At 40.0% G+C, this 15652-nt stretch overlaps 1 protein-coding gene across 2 annotated transcripts in view; it reads left to right on the top strand.

The window, feature by feature from the left end:
• Nr6a1 (nuclear receptor subfamily 6 group A member 1) overlaps positions 1-15652 on the top strand; it is a 185888-nt gene that overhangs the window by 39228 nt on the left and 131008 nt on the right. For both annotated transcript variants that reach the window (XM_052182425.1, XM_052182424.1), the window contains exon 3: positions 15028-15072. In XM_052182425.1, the coding sequence (XP_052038385.1) occupies positions 15028-15072 (45 nt within the window). The remainder of the gene's footprint in view (positions 1-15027; positions 15073-15652) is intronic.

Genomic DNA, 15652 nt, shown 5'->3' with positions numbered 1-15652 from the left:
ATTCACTAGTAGTATTGTTTGATGGCCAGGCCTATCCTTTTAATAGAAGATTATTTGCTGAAAAATTTTGTTTAAAATCACCCTTGCTCAGTTTTCCGTCTTCAGTGAAATCAAAAAACAATGTTGGATTGATGTACATACATAAACCATATATTTATGAATATACACAATCATATATTCAAATTCTTTGTTTCTTCTTTCTTTTTTTCCCTTTCTCCCTCATCCCCCTTCCCTTCCCCTTTTCTCTCTCTCTCTCATCCATTCATTCATTCTTTCTTTGAAACAGGGTCTTTCTTTTTCTTCTTCTTTTTTTTCTTTTTCGAGACAGGGTTTCTCAGTATAGCCCTGGCTGTCCTGGAACTCACTCTGTAGACCAGGCTGGCCTCGAACTCAGAAATCCGCCTGCTTTTGCCTCCCAAGTGCTGGGATTAAAGGCATGCGCCACCACCGCCCTGGTGAGACAGGGTCTTTCTATTAGCCTGCCTGTCCTGGAACTCACTATGTAAATCAGGCTGGCCTTAAACTCACAGAAGTCCACTTGGCCTTTGCATGTGCCACTGTACCTGGCAAAAATGTTTTTTTTTTAGCCCAAAAATGGGCTAACTAACCATTAAGTTATTAAGTAAGTGATGAAGCTTTATTACTTTTCACAGCTTATTCAAAGAAGTTAAATTACTTACCTTCTTATTGCTGTAACTAAATACCCAACAAAAGAAAATTATTAAAGGATGGCTTTATTCTTGCTCATAGTTTAGGGTACAGTTCATCATGGCAGGAGAGAGGGTAGCTAGAGCAGATCTAGTTTTTGCAGCAGAAATGCAAAGCAGTCATATTTATGTCTGTATTCAGGAAGGAGATGAATGTGGTGCTCAATGCTTTTTGTACATTTTATTGAGTTTGGGATCCCAGCTTGTGGGATGGTTCTGTCCCATTAAGGGTTAGTTTACTGTCTCAGTTAAAGCCATCTAGAAATGTTTTCATAGATATGTCCACAGGTTTGCTACCTCTCCCCTTTCTCCTTTCCTCCTTTCTCTCCCTTTCCTTCTCTTCTTTCCTTCCACTCCTCCCTTCCCCTTTCTCTCCTTTTCCCCCTTATCTCCTTCCTTTCCTTACTTTTCTCCTCTCTTCCCTTCTCTTCTGCCTCCCCTTCTTTCTCCATCCTTCCTGTCCTTTCCCCTCTCTGCATCCCTTTCTTCATCTGTGTGCATGTGTGTGTATGTGTGTGGGTGTATGTGTGTCTGTGTTGTTTGTGCATGTGCACTTGGAGGCCAGTTGTGTGTCCTCCTCTATTTGCTTTTGTTGTTATTGTTGTTATTATTATTAGGCAGAATTTCTCACTAATCCCGAATCAAGCTTTAGAGATCTGTCTCTCATCTCTCCAGTGCTGAGATTATGGGCACACATCCATATGCTTGACTTTTACAGGGTGTTAGGGCTAAACTCAGCATGCTGTGCAACAGATACTTCACCCATTGAACTTTCTCTCCAATACCCTCATTTTTTCTCTCTTTTCCTTCCCTTCCCTCCTTCCCTCCTTCCTTCCTCTCTTTCCTGCTTTCTTTCTTTCTTTCTTTCTTTCTTTCTTTCTTTCTTTCTTTCTTTCTTTCTTTCTTTCTTTCTTTCTTTCTCTCTCTCTTTTCTTTTCTTTTCTTTCTCTCTTTCTTTCTCTCTCTCTCTTTCGCTCTTTCTCTCTCTCTCTCTTTCTTTCCTTCCTTCCTCCCTCCCCTCCCCTCCCCTCCCTTCCCCTCCCCTCCCCTCCCCTCCCCTCCCCTTTAGTTTTTCACTCTAAGCCAGGATTTCTCTGTATAACAGCCCTGACTATCATAGAACTCACTTTGTAGACCAGGCTGGTCTCAAACTCACAGAGATCAGCCTATCTCTGCCTCCCAAGTGCTGGGATTAAAGGGGTATACCATCATGACCAACTACCCCTCATTTCTTGATATATTTTTTTTTTTCTTTGAGGCAGGGTCTTAAAATTCAGGCTAGTGATAAACTCAGTATAGATGTTGATGACTTTGAGTTCCCGATTCTCCTGTTTGTGTTTAAGTGCTGGAATTACAAATGTGTGCCACCGTGTTCAGCTTTATGTTTATATTTATAAATTTATAATTGATAATCTTTGTGCCAGTTTAACTTGTAAAGCATTTGCATCTGTGTTATTAAGATTAACATATAAGAGAGACTGTTTCAAGATCTAGTTAAATGATGTCTTTCAAGACTATGGAAGTCTTAGTCATAGTCATTTAAATTTCCTGTGCTCCCACTATTGCATGAAATACTCTTGGACATAGTTATAGTTGTTAGAGAAATAAAGATGAGTATGTCTACTGGGTATTGTTCTGATTTTTCTATAGTGCTGAAAGGTCAAATGTTAATTTAGATTTAGAATTCAGAAGATTGTCTAGTTACCTCCTAGTTCTAGGACTTTTAAAGAGTTATGGGCTAACTAACCATTAAGTTATTAAGTAAGTGATGAAGCTTGTCTTTACTCACTGGCTCATATCATCCCTAAGAAGATGAGCTTTCTCTTGTATTTTCCCCACACACCTTAAGATAAATATTCATGCATGTTCAACTAGTGTTATATTGCCAAGCCCATGATATTTATCAAGTGCCAGGAAATTAGATTTGCTTAAAAAAAAAAACCAAAACACCTTTACTTAAAGGTGTACATCAGGAGTGTGTGTGTGGCAGTCAGAGGAGAGTATGTGAGAGTTAGTGTATTCTAGGGATCAAATGTGGGATGTTTGTCAGCACAGATCTTAACTCCACTGAATCATCTTAGCAGTTTCAGACGTGGCTCTATGAAATTCACAAAATTTGGAAACAGTTTTATACAATGACTACAGACTGTGTATCAGTACAGTAGCTGAGGGTTAATACAATGCTTTGTCTTTGTCATTCTCTTATCAGCCTTGGGAGGAGGAGGAAAAGGTAAATCCAGTCATTTTCTTGAATATGGTCCTGTTATAGAAGCATTTTTTTTCTGTACTAAGAAGGCACTGGTATTTTGTAAGCAGTGTTTCATGTGACAATATAGAAAATATACCAAATAATTGAAAACTAAGTGAAACACTGTATTTCTTTCTCTTTGCTCCAGGCTCAGTTCTTAGCCTTAGGTTGCACAAATGACTTAAGTATAGTTCTTGCCTTCACACATTAGCGATATACTCAATAGTATTTGGAAAGATAGTTTTCAAACCTTGAATTTAGCAAGTGGCATTCCAGTTCTGTATTCCTTTTTATATATTTACTGCAAGTACCTCATGCCCTTTGTTGAGGAAAGCCTTGACTACATGAGCTCTTTTACTGAGCATGACAGTTTACAGACTTCTCCATAACATGAAAATAAACATGATTTTATGTATTACTATAGAATGGGAGTCACCAAAAGTGACTTTTCTTTTTAAAATTGTACTTACTTAGTATATGTGGGTAGTAGTTTCAGTTCCTACATCACTTTTGTGAACTTAGTACTTTAATTTTGTCATGTCTTTGAAGAAACATGTAAGGATATAATTACTATAATGATGGGCTGACAAAAGTAAAATTTACAATCTTAGTCTATATTAATGTTGGAATTTGAGTGTGTACAAACTTGACTCTGTCAAATTATAGGAAGCTTTAAGACTGAGGTGGGCTGTGTAAATTGTATTAGAATTTGATGTTTTCTTTTTTAAAGACAGGATCTCCCTTTGTAGTCTGGACTGTCTTGAATCCACTAATAGTCCATTCTGGCCTCAAACTCAAAGTAGTCCCTCCTCCTCCTTTTGAATGCTTGGATTATAGGTGTGTTCTACCAGGCTAAACCTGATAATGGTCATGGTTATGATAGTGATGATGCTGATTATAATGATTTTAAGATTTAGATGACTGAGCCATCTTTCTAGTATTTATGTATGTATGTATGTATGTATGTATGTATGTATGTGTGTATGTATGTATGTGGGGGAGGGCAGAATTTCTCTGTGTAGCCCTGGCTGTCCTGGAACTCACTCTGTAGATCAGGCTGTCCTCGAACTCAGAAATCCACCTGCTTCTGCCTCCCAAGTTCTGGGATTAAAAGCGTGCACCACCACTGCCTGACTTATTTTTATTTTTAATTATGTGTATGCATCTGTGTATATCTGCATATGACCATAGGTGACCATGATGGCCAAAAGAGGGTGTTGGATTCCTTGGAGCAGCTAGAGTTATAGGTGATTGTAGTCACCTCCCACCTGCTGCATATGGAGCTCAGGTCCCCTGTAAGAGCAGGAAGCATCTGAACTGTCTTGCTATATCCCTGATTATTCTTTTTAATGCTGTATTTCTGTGTATTCTGACTAAAAGGAATAATATCTCTCATGTTAGTATTTTTACACATTAAATTGAATATAATAGAGCTTTCTCTTCATTGTATCTTTGGAATTTAGAGGTCCTAATGTCTTCCCATTGCAAATTCCTAGTGGAAAAGCCTGTTCTATTTGTAAGAGAAACACCTTGCAGCTAATTTCCAATTGTGCTCAGTAGTGGTTGTAGATAGTAGATTTGGTACAGCAGGTGGAATATGCTGGAACTACTTAAGGGAAAATTTTATCTACTAGGTGTTCTTTTTAGTTACCTTTTCTGTCATAGAGCAGATGTGTAGTGTGCTTTAAATATGAGCTTCTGTTCACATTCTGACTCCTCCCCACAAGTCCTGGGCTTCCCAGAGTCCAATGTTATGGCCCAGGTTCAGGCTAAGTTCATTTCTACAAGTACCCTATACTGTGCCCTTAGCATAAGCTGGGTACAAGGGCAGCCAGAGGTCGAGAGAAGTTCAAAACACCATAACCTTTCTGTGCTGTGTCCAAGTAACCCCAGTCTGCACTGCTCCCTGAGTTTCCCCCTCAGCTACCTTGTTTGCTATGTAGTTGTAAAACTCAAAAGAACAAGGGCTGCCTTGCTACAAGGGAAATAGAGAATAGAAGTCATTGTTGCCTAAAACAGGAGAAATAAGTGATTTATGTTTGGGGGCCAATTAAGCTGTAAAACTGGAACAGTAAAGGGACCTGTGATTTCAAAACAGCACTCACTCTGATTTCTGACCTGCAGACCAGGGGCTCCACAATAAAGGCTGTCAGCTTTCTAGGCTAAATTATTAATTCCTTTCATGCCTTTCAGGGATTGTAAACACTCCATAACACAGGGAAACAATTGGTACTGTTCAGTTATGGGGTAGATAGAGGGTCAGAGGGTAAACAGTTGGATTAGCAACAGCTGTTCTTTCTCCCTAGTCCAACTTTTGCCTCTAATCTACTTCCGCAAAGACATTCTGTAGCCTATATGTAACAAAGTCTATTTCTTTGCTTATACTATGATCGTAAAATAACCACAGAGAAAACAACAACAAAAAATGAAAATACTGGGGTGTGGGAGGGGAAAAAATGAAAATATTTCCATCCTGTTTCCAAAGTTGAAGTTGAAGGTTCTTTTTGGTTTATGCTTAGTATATGTGTGATGTTCGAAGGGCACAAATCCAAGGAAAACAGCCACTTGGAGTCAGACAGATTTCAAATTGTTTTAGCATTTTTTTCTTCCCAAACTGGTTGAAGTTAATGATTTAGTTGAATTAAGAGAAATGACAATTTCGTTTCAGTTGGTAGTATTAGCTTGTGTTTTTCTTTAAAACATTAAAATGTAAACACAAAAATCCCTGATCTCCCCACTAAGAAATAAATGTTATTGAGAATAGTCTTTGCAGGTTTGTGTTTGAGATCATTTTTTAATTATTAAGAATCATATAATATATGTTGTATTTTTGTACCCCATTTCCCCTTATAGATTTAGAGCATTTTCCCTAAATCATGAGACATTTGTTTTTAATAGTAGGATGCAGCTTCATTGAAGGGGAACAACTTTGCCATGGTTTATGTAGCCAATTTTTTTATTGCTGGGCATTCAGATAGTTATACTTTTTCCTACATTATACACCATGCCAATGCACATGTTCATAGGTCATAAGTTCACATTTTAAATTAGTGCTTTAGGTTTTTTATGTAAGCAAAAACTTCTGAATTAAAGAAGCATGATCTGGGGGCTGGAGAGACCACTTTGTTGATAAGAGCGACTGACTGCTTTTTCTAGAGAACCAGGGTTATCTTCATAGTGGGTTCACAACCATCTGTAACTCCAGTTTCAGGGAATCTGATATCGTCTTCTGGCTTCTGCAAACAATGCATACATGTGCACAAACCTACACAGACACAAACCTATGCAGACACACAGAGTTAAATAAGAAATAAAAGTATGCAATCTGGTTCAAAATTGCTTAGTTTCAATTTCACCTCAGTATTTTGTTATCTTTGCAATTTTGGTTAAATTATGTAATTTCTGTGCATCAGTTTTCTCATTTGGAAATGCAAATAGTAAAAGTATTCTGACTTATTAAGTCTATTATGAGGATTAAGTGAAGTAATATATGTAAAGGGTTTAAAATAGTGTTTAAGAAATGGGAAACACAGGCAGAGAGATGGCTCAGCAGTTAAGAGCACTGACTGCTCTTCTGAGGTCCTGAGTTCAAATCCCAGCAACCACATAGTGGCTCACAACTGTCTATACTGAGATCTGACACCCTCTGCTGGTATGTCTGAAAACAGCTACAGTGTATTTACATATAATAATAAATGAATCTTTGGGCCGAAATGAGTGGGGTCAGAGCTCAATTCCCAGCAACCACATGATGGCTCACAACTATCTGCACAGGTACAGTGTACTCATATACATAAAATAAATAAGTACATCTTAAAAAAAAAAAAAAGAAATGGCAAACACTGGTAAATGTATGCTGTTCTAGGCTATTGTATTGTTGAAATTCTCAGTTTGTATTCCTGGGCTGTTGTAATCACATTTTATTCAGTAGATTAACCCATCTTTTTTTAAAAATAATTTATTTAATTTTAATTTATTTGCATTGGTGTGAAGGTGTCAGATTCCCTGGAACTGAAGTCATAGACAGTTGTGAGCCACCATGTCAGTGCTAGGAATTGAACCCAAGTTCTCTGGAAGAGCTCCAGTGCTTCTTAACCATTGAGCCATCTCTCCAGCAACCCATGTTTCTTAATGACATAAACATGAGCCATTCTATATGTTAGCATATGTTCCTGTTTCACAGAAATAGTTTACTTGTTGGTATTACAGGCTGATGTACTATTGAACATTTTGGCATTTTTGTTCTTTACCAATTGTCTCATAGGGGATTTGTTGTCATTCCTCCAACCAGTAGCATAGGACAAGTTATCAATTACTCACTTATTTAACTTCTTAGTAGACTGAAGAAGTTAACTGTCAGATTATTTTAAAAATATTCACATTATATATGTTTTATTTGATTAATGAAGGTATCTTAGTATTTTACTGCAGTGAACAGACACCACGAACAAGGCAACTCTTAGAAGGACAAAATTTAATTGGGGCTGGCTTACAGGTTCAGAGGTTCAGTCCATTATCATCAAGGCAGGAACATTGCAGCATCCAGACAAGCATGGTTCAGGAGGAGCTGAGAGTTCTACATCTTTATCTGAAGGCTGCTAGCAGAATACTCACTTCAGGATGAGGGTCTTAAAGCCCACAGCCACAGTGACATCCTTACTCCAACAGGGCCACACCTTCTAATAGTACCACTCCCTGGACCAAGCATATGCAAACTGTCACATCAAGGTTAATAGCATATTCAGGAAAGATTGTGTACTGTTTAAAATTTGATCATTACTTTAAAAACACTGTATATTTTTTTTAGACTTTTGCTTACCTAGATTTTCTTACTAACTTTCTTATATCTTTTTTTTTGTTGTTGTTGTTGTTGTTTTTGGATTTGGTTTTTTTGAGACAGGGTTTCTCTGTGTAGCCCTGACTGTCCTGGAACTCACTCTGTAGAACAGGCTGGCCTCAAACTCAGAACTCTGCCTGCCTCTGCCTCCCAGAGTGCTGGGATTACAGGCGTGCGCCACCACCACCCGGCTACCAACTTTCTTTCATTTTTAATTTATTTTATTTTTACCTTATGTGTATTAGTGTTTTGCCTACATGAATATCTGTGTGAGAGTTAGTTCCTGGAATTACAGTTACCAGCACCTACGTGGGTGCTGGGAATTGAAGATAGGTCCTCTGGAAGAACAGTTAGTGCTTTTAACCTCTGACCCATCTCTTCAGCATCCCTTCAACCCCCTCAACCCTTGTGCTCCTTTTTTTTTTTCTGTTGGAGACAGGGTCTGACTATGCAGCTCCAGATAACCTGGAACTCACTTACTATGCCAGATAGGCCAGACTTGAACTCACAGAGATTTTGCTTCTGCCTTCTGTCTGAGTGCTCAGTTTACCAGACTTTATTTTGTTGAGACAAGGTTTCTCTGTGAAACAAACAGCTTTGACAGTCCTGGAGCTCACTTGGTAAACCAAGCTGACTGACTCTGCATCCTGGATGCTGGGATTGCTGGGCTTATCACACTTTTAAAAATAATATATATCTGTTTTTCAGAAGACTAGGTAAATGAATATAGGAACATCTTCTATCTCTCTATTATTTATAAATCCTATATAAGTTCCTTATTTTCTGAAATTCATTGAAAAAAGAAGCCCAGTTAAGGAAGAAAAAATAAAAAGAGAGATGAGCTAGGCATGCTGATGCATGCTTATGATCTTAGAACTTGGAAGGTTGTGACTGGAGGTCCTTGAGTATCATGATTCTCTGGGTTATATAGTGAGACATTGCATCAAAAATCAAACCAAACCAAACCAAAATTTAAAAACAAAACAAGCCAAACAAACAAACCTCTAAAACAGCCCCTGACCTTAGAGACTTTAAATCAACCAATCTTTAGCCTTTCCTACCATAATGGTAAATGACTACTCACTGGGGATATGTGGAAGACAGTGAAATACACAATCAAGATAAGGAACAGCATCATAAGATAGCCTGGCACCACTAACATGTTCTGGCTTTTCAGTTAGCTGTCAAGTATCTTGGAATCTCAAGGAGACTTTAGGGTGTGGGGTTTCTCTGTGTAGCTCAGCCTGTCCTGGAACTCACAGAGACCTATCTGCCTCCGCTTCCCAAGTGCTTGGAATAAAGACATGCATTACCACACCTGACAATATATCATAACTTTTGATATTAAAAAGTAGTACGGGTGCTATACCAGTGGTTAAGAATACTATCTGTTCTTCCACAGGACCCAGGTTCAATTCTGAGTATCCACATGGCAGGTTACAACCATCTGAAACTTTAGTTCCAGGGGATCTGATGCTCTCTTCTGACCTCGGCATGCAGTATCTGCACATAGTGTCCATATAAACATGCAGACAAAATCCCCACAAACGTAGAATAAAACTTAAAAAAGGAGGGCAGAAGGTACAAATAGGTCCAACCATTGTTTGTAGATAATCAATATAAAATTGAATAGTAGATATTAAGAAAGCAAAGATAAATGCTATTTTAAAAAAAATAGTTATTTTTATCTCATTTTGTGTGTGCCCCAGCACATGTGGAGGTCAGAGGCTGTCTTAGTTCGGTTTTGTTTTTGTTTTTGTTTTTGTTTTTTTGCTGTGACAAAACACCATGACCAAAAAGCAAGTTCGAGAAGGAACAGGTTTATTTGGCTTATACTTTTAGATCATAGTCCATCACTGGAGGAAGTCAGGACAGGAAGTCAAACAGGATGGGAACCTGGAAGCAGGAGCTGATGCAAAGGCTGTGGAAGGGTGTTGCATACTGGCCTGATTCACACGGCTTGCTTAGCCTGCTTTTTTATAAAACTCAGGACCACCAGCCCAGGGATAGCGTCACCCACCTTGGGCTGGGCTCCTACGGGCAATCGCCATACTCAGGAGATTAAGGCGGGAGGTTCAACACCAGTTCAAAGCCAGACAGGTCTCCCTCCTTTTCCCCCATCTCTCACCACCAGGAAGTCAACACCTACCCTGCGCTAGTACCACCACCCACCAAACATGCTACATCACATCCTTTCTTGCCTCACCGCCAGCAGCCACTACTGCCACCACCACCACTACCCTCCTCCCACACGTAGTCTCCTGCAGCTAAAATAACAAAATCAAGGTCCAGCTCAAATCACAGCCACAACTATGAAACAGAAAAAGACACTAATTGAGAAAATGCCTTACAACTGGATTTCATGGAGTCATTTCCTCAAAGGAGACTCCTTCTCTGATGACTCTTAACTTGTGTCAAGTTGACACACAAACCCAGCTAGTACAGGGGCAACATTGGATGTTGAGCTTCATTGTTGACCTTGAGACAGGATCTTTTTCAGTGCCCACAAATTTCTGGGGAATTCTTATCTCTGCCTCCTTGCTCTGTAGAAACAGTGGGATTATAGGTACATGGGTTCTGGGGGTCTGAAATCAAGTTCAGTTTATTTGAACAGCAAGAAATTTATTCACATAGACTTTGTCTTAACCTGAGAAATATTATTTATTGGGTATTTGTTATGTGCCAGACTCTGTGGGCCTGTGTACTAGAGGCATTCCACGGAAATCTCTGGCCTGGCCTGGTGCCCTTGAGGGTTCAGGCAAAGGGGAGAGAGAGCGAGCAGGAAGGGGAGCTTTTCTACCACTTCTGCTGCTGCAGCTGGCTCTACCTCTGTCTCTGCTGTGCCATCTCAGTTGCTCTGTGTAGCCCTGAGCTGAGTCGGGTTGGGCTGGCTCGGGTCGACCAGAGGCCAACTAGCCTGGGAGGAGTGCAGGGAGCTTCAGGTGGTATTTTGGAGAGCAGACCTCTTCCCAAGCGTTACAGCTCTTATGACAGAAGCTTTCAGATGAAGGAGTAGTTCTCCCACACCTAATCCTTCTGGATAGGATTCTTATATACAGTTTTGGGACAGGTCAGGGTCTGACAGCAGGTACTTCTCATTGGCTTGATCTGAGAGCTTGAGGAAACCTTATTTGCATGTGGGAGGGCTTGAGGTGCTATTCCTATGTGATTGATGGCCACACACTTCTTGGGGTGGGGCAGGGGGTGGCGTCTGTAGCTTTGACAGGAGTCTAAGCCCAAGCGGCATGGCCAAACACCGGCAGTCCCCTTGCTTGGTCTCTGGGTTTTTAAGCCTGAGCTCCACTAGGGACCAGGCTGCCTATGCACAGCTCACTGCCCCACAAGACATTGCATATATTCTAGCAGTTGTGTGTTAGGAGTATGTCATATAAGATCATTTGGCAAATTTGGCTTTATAGGAACTGACCTGTTTAATACAGTACTGTTTTTTCTTCCTCTTTCCTGTATATGCCAAGTTTTAGCCGCAGTATAGAGACCACAGTTCTGTTAAGGGTTGCAGGTTTAACAGGAAAGGTAGACACAAACTTATCTGGCTTTTTACCACAGAGTGAAAACAAACATATTTACAAATTGCCTAACATAGATTTTTTTCATTAAACGCTTATAAAGGCTATTTTAAATATTCTTTTTATATAAGAATTATGAGGCCTGCTTGAGAAGGTGAAATGATCCCAAAGTATGCCAGGAAGTATATGGCTATAGAGACCTTATTTAACTGAACTATCTGTAGCCACCTTAATTTTGGTAAGTCTCAAATGCTAATGGTGGGTCAGAAGAAATAGCTCAGTGGCATAGCCATTTGCTAGTATGTACAAGGTTTTTGGTTCCCATCATCATCATCAATCATCATCATTGGAGACAGGGTCTTTGTGTAATTCTGGCTGGCCTTGAACTCAGAGATCTGCTTGCTTCTGCCTCCAAGTGTTGGTATTAAAGGCTTGTGCCACTATGTGTGGCCCCAACTTTTTACTTTTTTTTTTTTTTTTTTAAGAGTTTATATGTGGCAGGATGGCTCAGTAGATAGAGGGTTTGATTCCTGGTTTGATCCTGGAATCCATATAAAGGAAAGACCTGATCTCATAGAGTTGTCCATTGACTGACCTTCACAGGTAAGATGTGGAAGTCTCGTGGCCTCTCATCATACAGACAATAAGAAATAAAGTTTGTATGTATTTTTGTGAGTATATCCATGTATATGTGTGTTTTATATGTACATATGAAGAGTTAAAGACAATATGTCTTTTTCCTTTCCCCCTTTCCTTTGAGATAGGGTTTTACTCTGTAGCACTGGGTGGTCTGGAACTCATTTTGTAGGCCAGGCTAGTCTTAAATGCACAGACCTGCTCGCTTTTGTCTGAGTGCTGAGGGTAAAGGCACGGACCACCTTGCCAAGCCCTGTATCATGATTTTTATGTATATGATGAGTTTTTGTTTTTTTGGTTTTGTTTTTTTGAGACAGGGTTTCTCTGTCCTGGCTGTTCTGAAACTCAATTTGTAGACCAGGCTCAACTCTGAACTCACAGAGATCCATCCGCCTACCTCTGCCGCCTGAGTGCTAGGATTGAAGGCATGCACCACCACCACCCAGCTAGGATGGCTTTCAAAAAGTATCATTTGAGCATCTTTTGCATTATAGGATGATTTTGGACACAAACTGGAAGAGTTCGCTGGCGAATTAAGTCCACAAAGAAATCTCTTTTATGGCTCAGGTTAAGGACTGTTGTATCCTTTATGAAATAGTTTCTTTCCTAAAGCATATTAAGATAAATTTGTAAGTCTCCCTGGTTTCCCTTAATGTCTCCTCCTCCATAGCATTCACTCAGTGATTAGGTGGTTCCTGGCTTTAGCAGTTCCCCTGTGCTTCTGAAGCCCCAGCTCAGTATGTGGTAACACTGCCACATCAGGTCTCCAGAATGTGGCCTTTTGTTGGGAGGTGCTTTCTGATGGGATTCTTTTGAACAAGGTGGGGGTGGGATGAGATTGAGAGTTTAGGCTGAACTCTCCCAGTCACTTGACCTCTGGCCCTGTTTCAGAGTTTATACTGACTTGTAGGCATTCTCTATGGAGCCAAGAGTTTAGCACTTGTTTACAATTGGTGAAAAGATAGTTGAATTCAAAGGCAATTGTTGAGTCCTTGTGTAGCCATGGATCCCTGTTACTATCTGGTGGGTGCAGGGAATGCTTGGAGATTTGTAATGGATGACTAAGAAGGAATGTTAAAAAAATATGAGGCTAGATTTTAGCAATTATTTTTTTTCTGTGAGAGTATGTAACAGTTTGAGTCAACCCTGTGTGTGTGTGTGTGTGTGTGTGTGTGTGTGTAGGTCAGAGGACAACTTTGTGATTTGGCTCTTTCCTTCTGGCTTTAGGTGGGACCCAGGGATCATTTGCATGTCCTCAGGCTTGTGTGCCACGTGTTTTACCCACGGAGTCATCTCTCTGGCCCTTGTATTTTTAAAAAAGCTGAAAATGGTGGTTTGAGTTCAATACCTTATAGAATGCATGAGAATCTTTTCTCACCTGGTTTTGGTCTTTCACTTTAGTTTTGGTTTCTCACTTTGAAGAGTAGGCTGGCCTCTAACTCAGTGATCTACTCGTTCTCTGCCTCTCAGTGCTGGGCTCAAAGGAGTGTGCTACCACATCCTCCCAGCCACTGTAACTTTTCCAAAGTAAGAATTCTGTATGATTAAGGAAAATAGAATATGTTTTAACAAAAAATTGGTTCCCTTTCATCTGCCAAATTTCTAAAACTATTCTGCACATAGTTTCAAGCAGTAGCTTTAGCTTCCCACTTAGAGCACATGCATTCATTCTTATCCCCCCTTTCCCTCAATTTTTATCTTATTTTTTGAGTAAGAATTTTTATGTAGCTGAGCTGATCTTGATAACCCTGTGTTGTCAGGGCTGGCTTTAACTCAAGATTTTCTTACCTTAATCTCCTAAGTGCTAGAATTACATGTGTCTTGTCAACCATACCAAACCAGAATTCTCTTCTTTTGAAATTGCTCTGAGGAAGGAACACTCTAAAAGCCTAGAATAGATCAGTCAGGTAAAGTGGCTTGTTGCAAACCATGGCATAATGTTTTGAAGTGCCTACTTACAGAATTGCTCTCTCTACTTACAGAATTGCGCTCTCTCTCTCTCTCTCTCTCTCTCTCTCTCTCTGTTTTACAACACAGGGTTTCTCTGTGTAGCCTTGGCTGTCCTGGAACTCACTCTGTAGATCAGGCTGGCCTTGAACTCAGAAATCCGCCTGCCTCTGCCTCCCAAATGCTAGGATTAAAGGCATGCGACACCACCACTCAGCTTTTTTTTAAAATCCATTTATTTCTTATATATGTGAGGTTACTGTAGCTGTGTGTCTTTAGACACACCAGGAAAGGGCATTGGATCCCATTACGGATGGTTGTAAGCCATCATGTGGTTGCTGAGAAATGAACCCAGGACCTTTGGAAGAGCAGTCCAGTCAGTGCTCTTAACCGCTGAGCCATCTCTCCAGCTCCCTGGCCTCCTATTTTGTGTCAGAAAACTTGAACTTAGTATTGACATCAATGGAGGTTGGCCTTGATGGCAGGGCACACATTTCATATCAACAGAGACTAGTGGGCTTTGTGATTTCAAGGCCAGCCAGGGGCACACAGTGACATCGAAAAGAGAAGAGAAGAAAGAATAAATGGAGCATTCGTTTTTTAATATGAGATGGAGTATACTGGCAATTACAGGGTTAACTGCTGAAAGTGACTCTATTGGCATGCATGGTGCAGTTGGAAATACTGAACTGACACATACCTGAAGTCCCAGAACATGGAAGGTAGAGGCCTGAGAATCAGTTCAGGATCATTTGGGATGCACAGTAAATTCCAGGCCAGCCTGAAATACACGAGACCATCTTAGAAAGAGAATGCACCAGCAGAAGCTTGCATGCTGACGTCTGCTGACGCCTGTGATGCAGGAGTTCTTCATCCATAAAATGGAATGATCCTTGCTAGGGGTCACTGACAACACAGGACTGGTGGGTTATGCAAGTTACCATCGTCTGCCCACTAGTTATTCCTGAATCTTTCTCCTTGGCTGAAATATGGGAATAAATGTCTAACTTCTTTGTTAGTACTTAATGAGCATTTACTGTATTATGTCATTCAAGTATTGCCTTGTTTACCTTTCCTAACAGCTCTATGAAGTTATTCTCAACTCTACTTTTTTTTGCTTTGCAGATGGGGAGACTGACAGTTTAACACTCAGCCAAGGCCATATACCAGGTAAGTGGTGGAGCTGCTCTGTGATCCCAAAGCCCTCACTCTCTGTATCTTTTTAAAATTGAGATATGAAATTTTCATACAAGGAAATGTTCCTATCTGAAAATATAAATTGAAGCAGTGTTCACATCATTGTACTCCATCTTCAAAATTTCTTATGCTTTTTCCTATTTTGATACACTACTTAATCCTTAAAACCTAGTAACTTCTTAATACTTGTTCTACAGTCGAACATGCATAATTTCACACACATTTGCTCTTGTGCCTCTGTAGCCCAATATTTGACAATAATTCGTAATGCACATGTTAATAGTTCATTTCTGTTTCTTTCCTCTTCTCTTCTCTTCTCTTCTCTTTTCTCTTCTCTTCTCTTCTCTTCTCTTCTCTTCTCTTCTCTTCTCTTCTCTTCTCCTCTCTTCTCATGTTTTATTATTTATTTATTTATTTATTTATTTATTTATTTAATGTGTGAGGGATACATGTACCAGGGTGCACATAACGGAGGTCAGAGGACAACTTGTGGAAGTCTGTTCTCTCCTTCCACATGTGGATCCCAGTATTTGAACTCAGGTTGTTAGGCTTG

This window comes from Apodemus sylvaticus, chromosome 5, assembly GCF_947179515.1.
Source record: "Apodemus sylvaticus chromosome 5, mApoSyl1.1, whole genome shotgun sequence".
Lineage (NCBI taxonomy): Eukaryota > Metazoa > Chordata > Mammalia > Rodentia > Muridae > Apodemus > Apodemus sylvaticus.
This window is presented reverse-complemented; position numbering and strand designations above follow the sequence as displayed.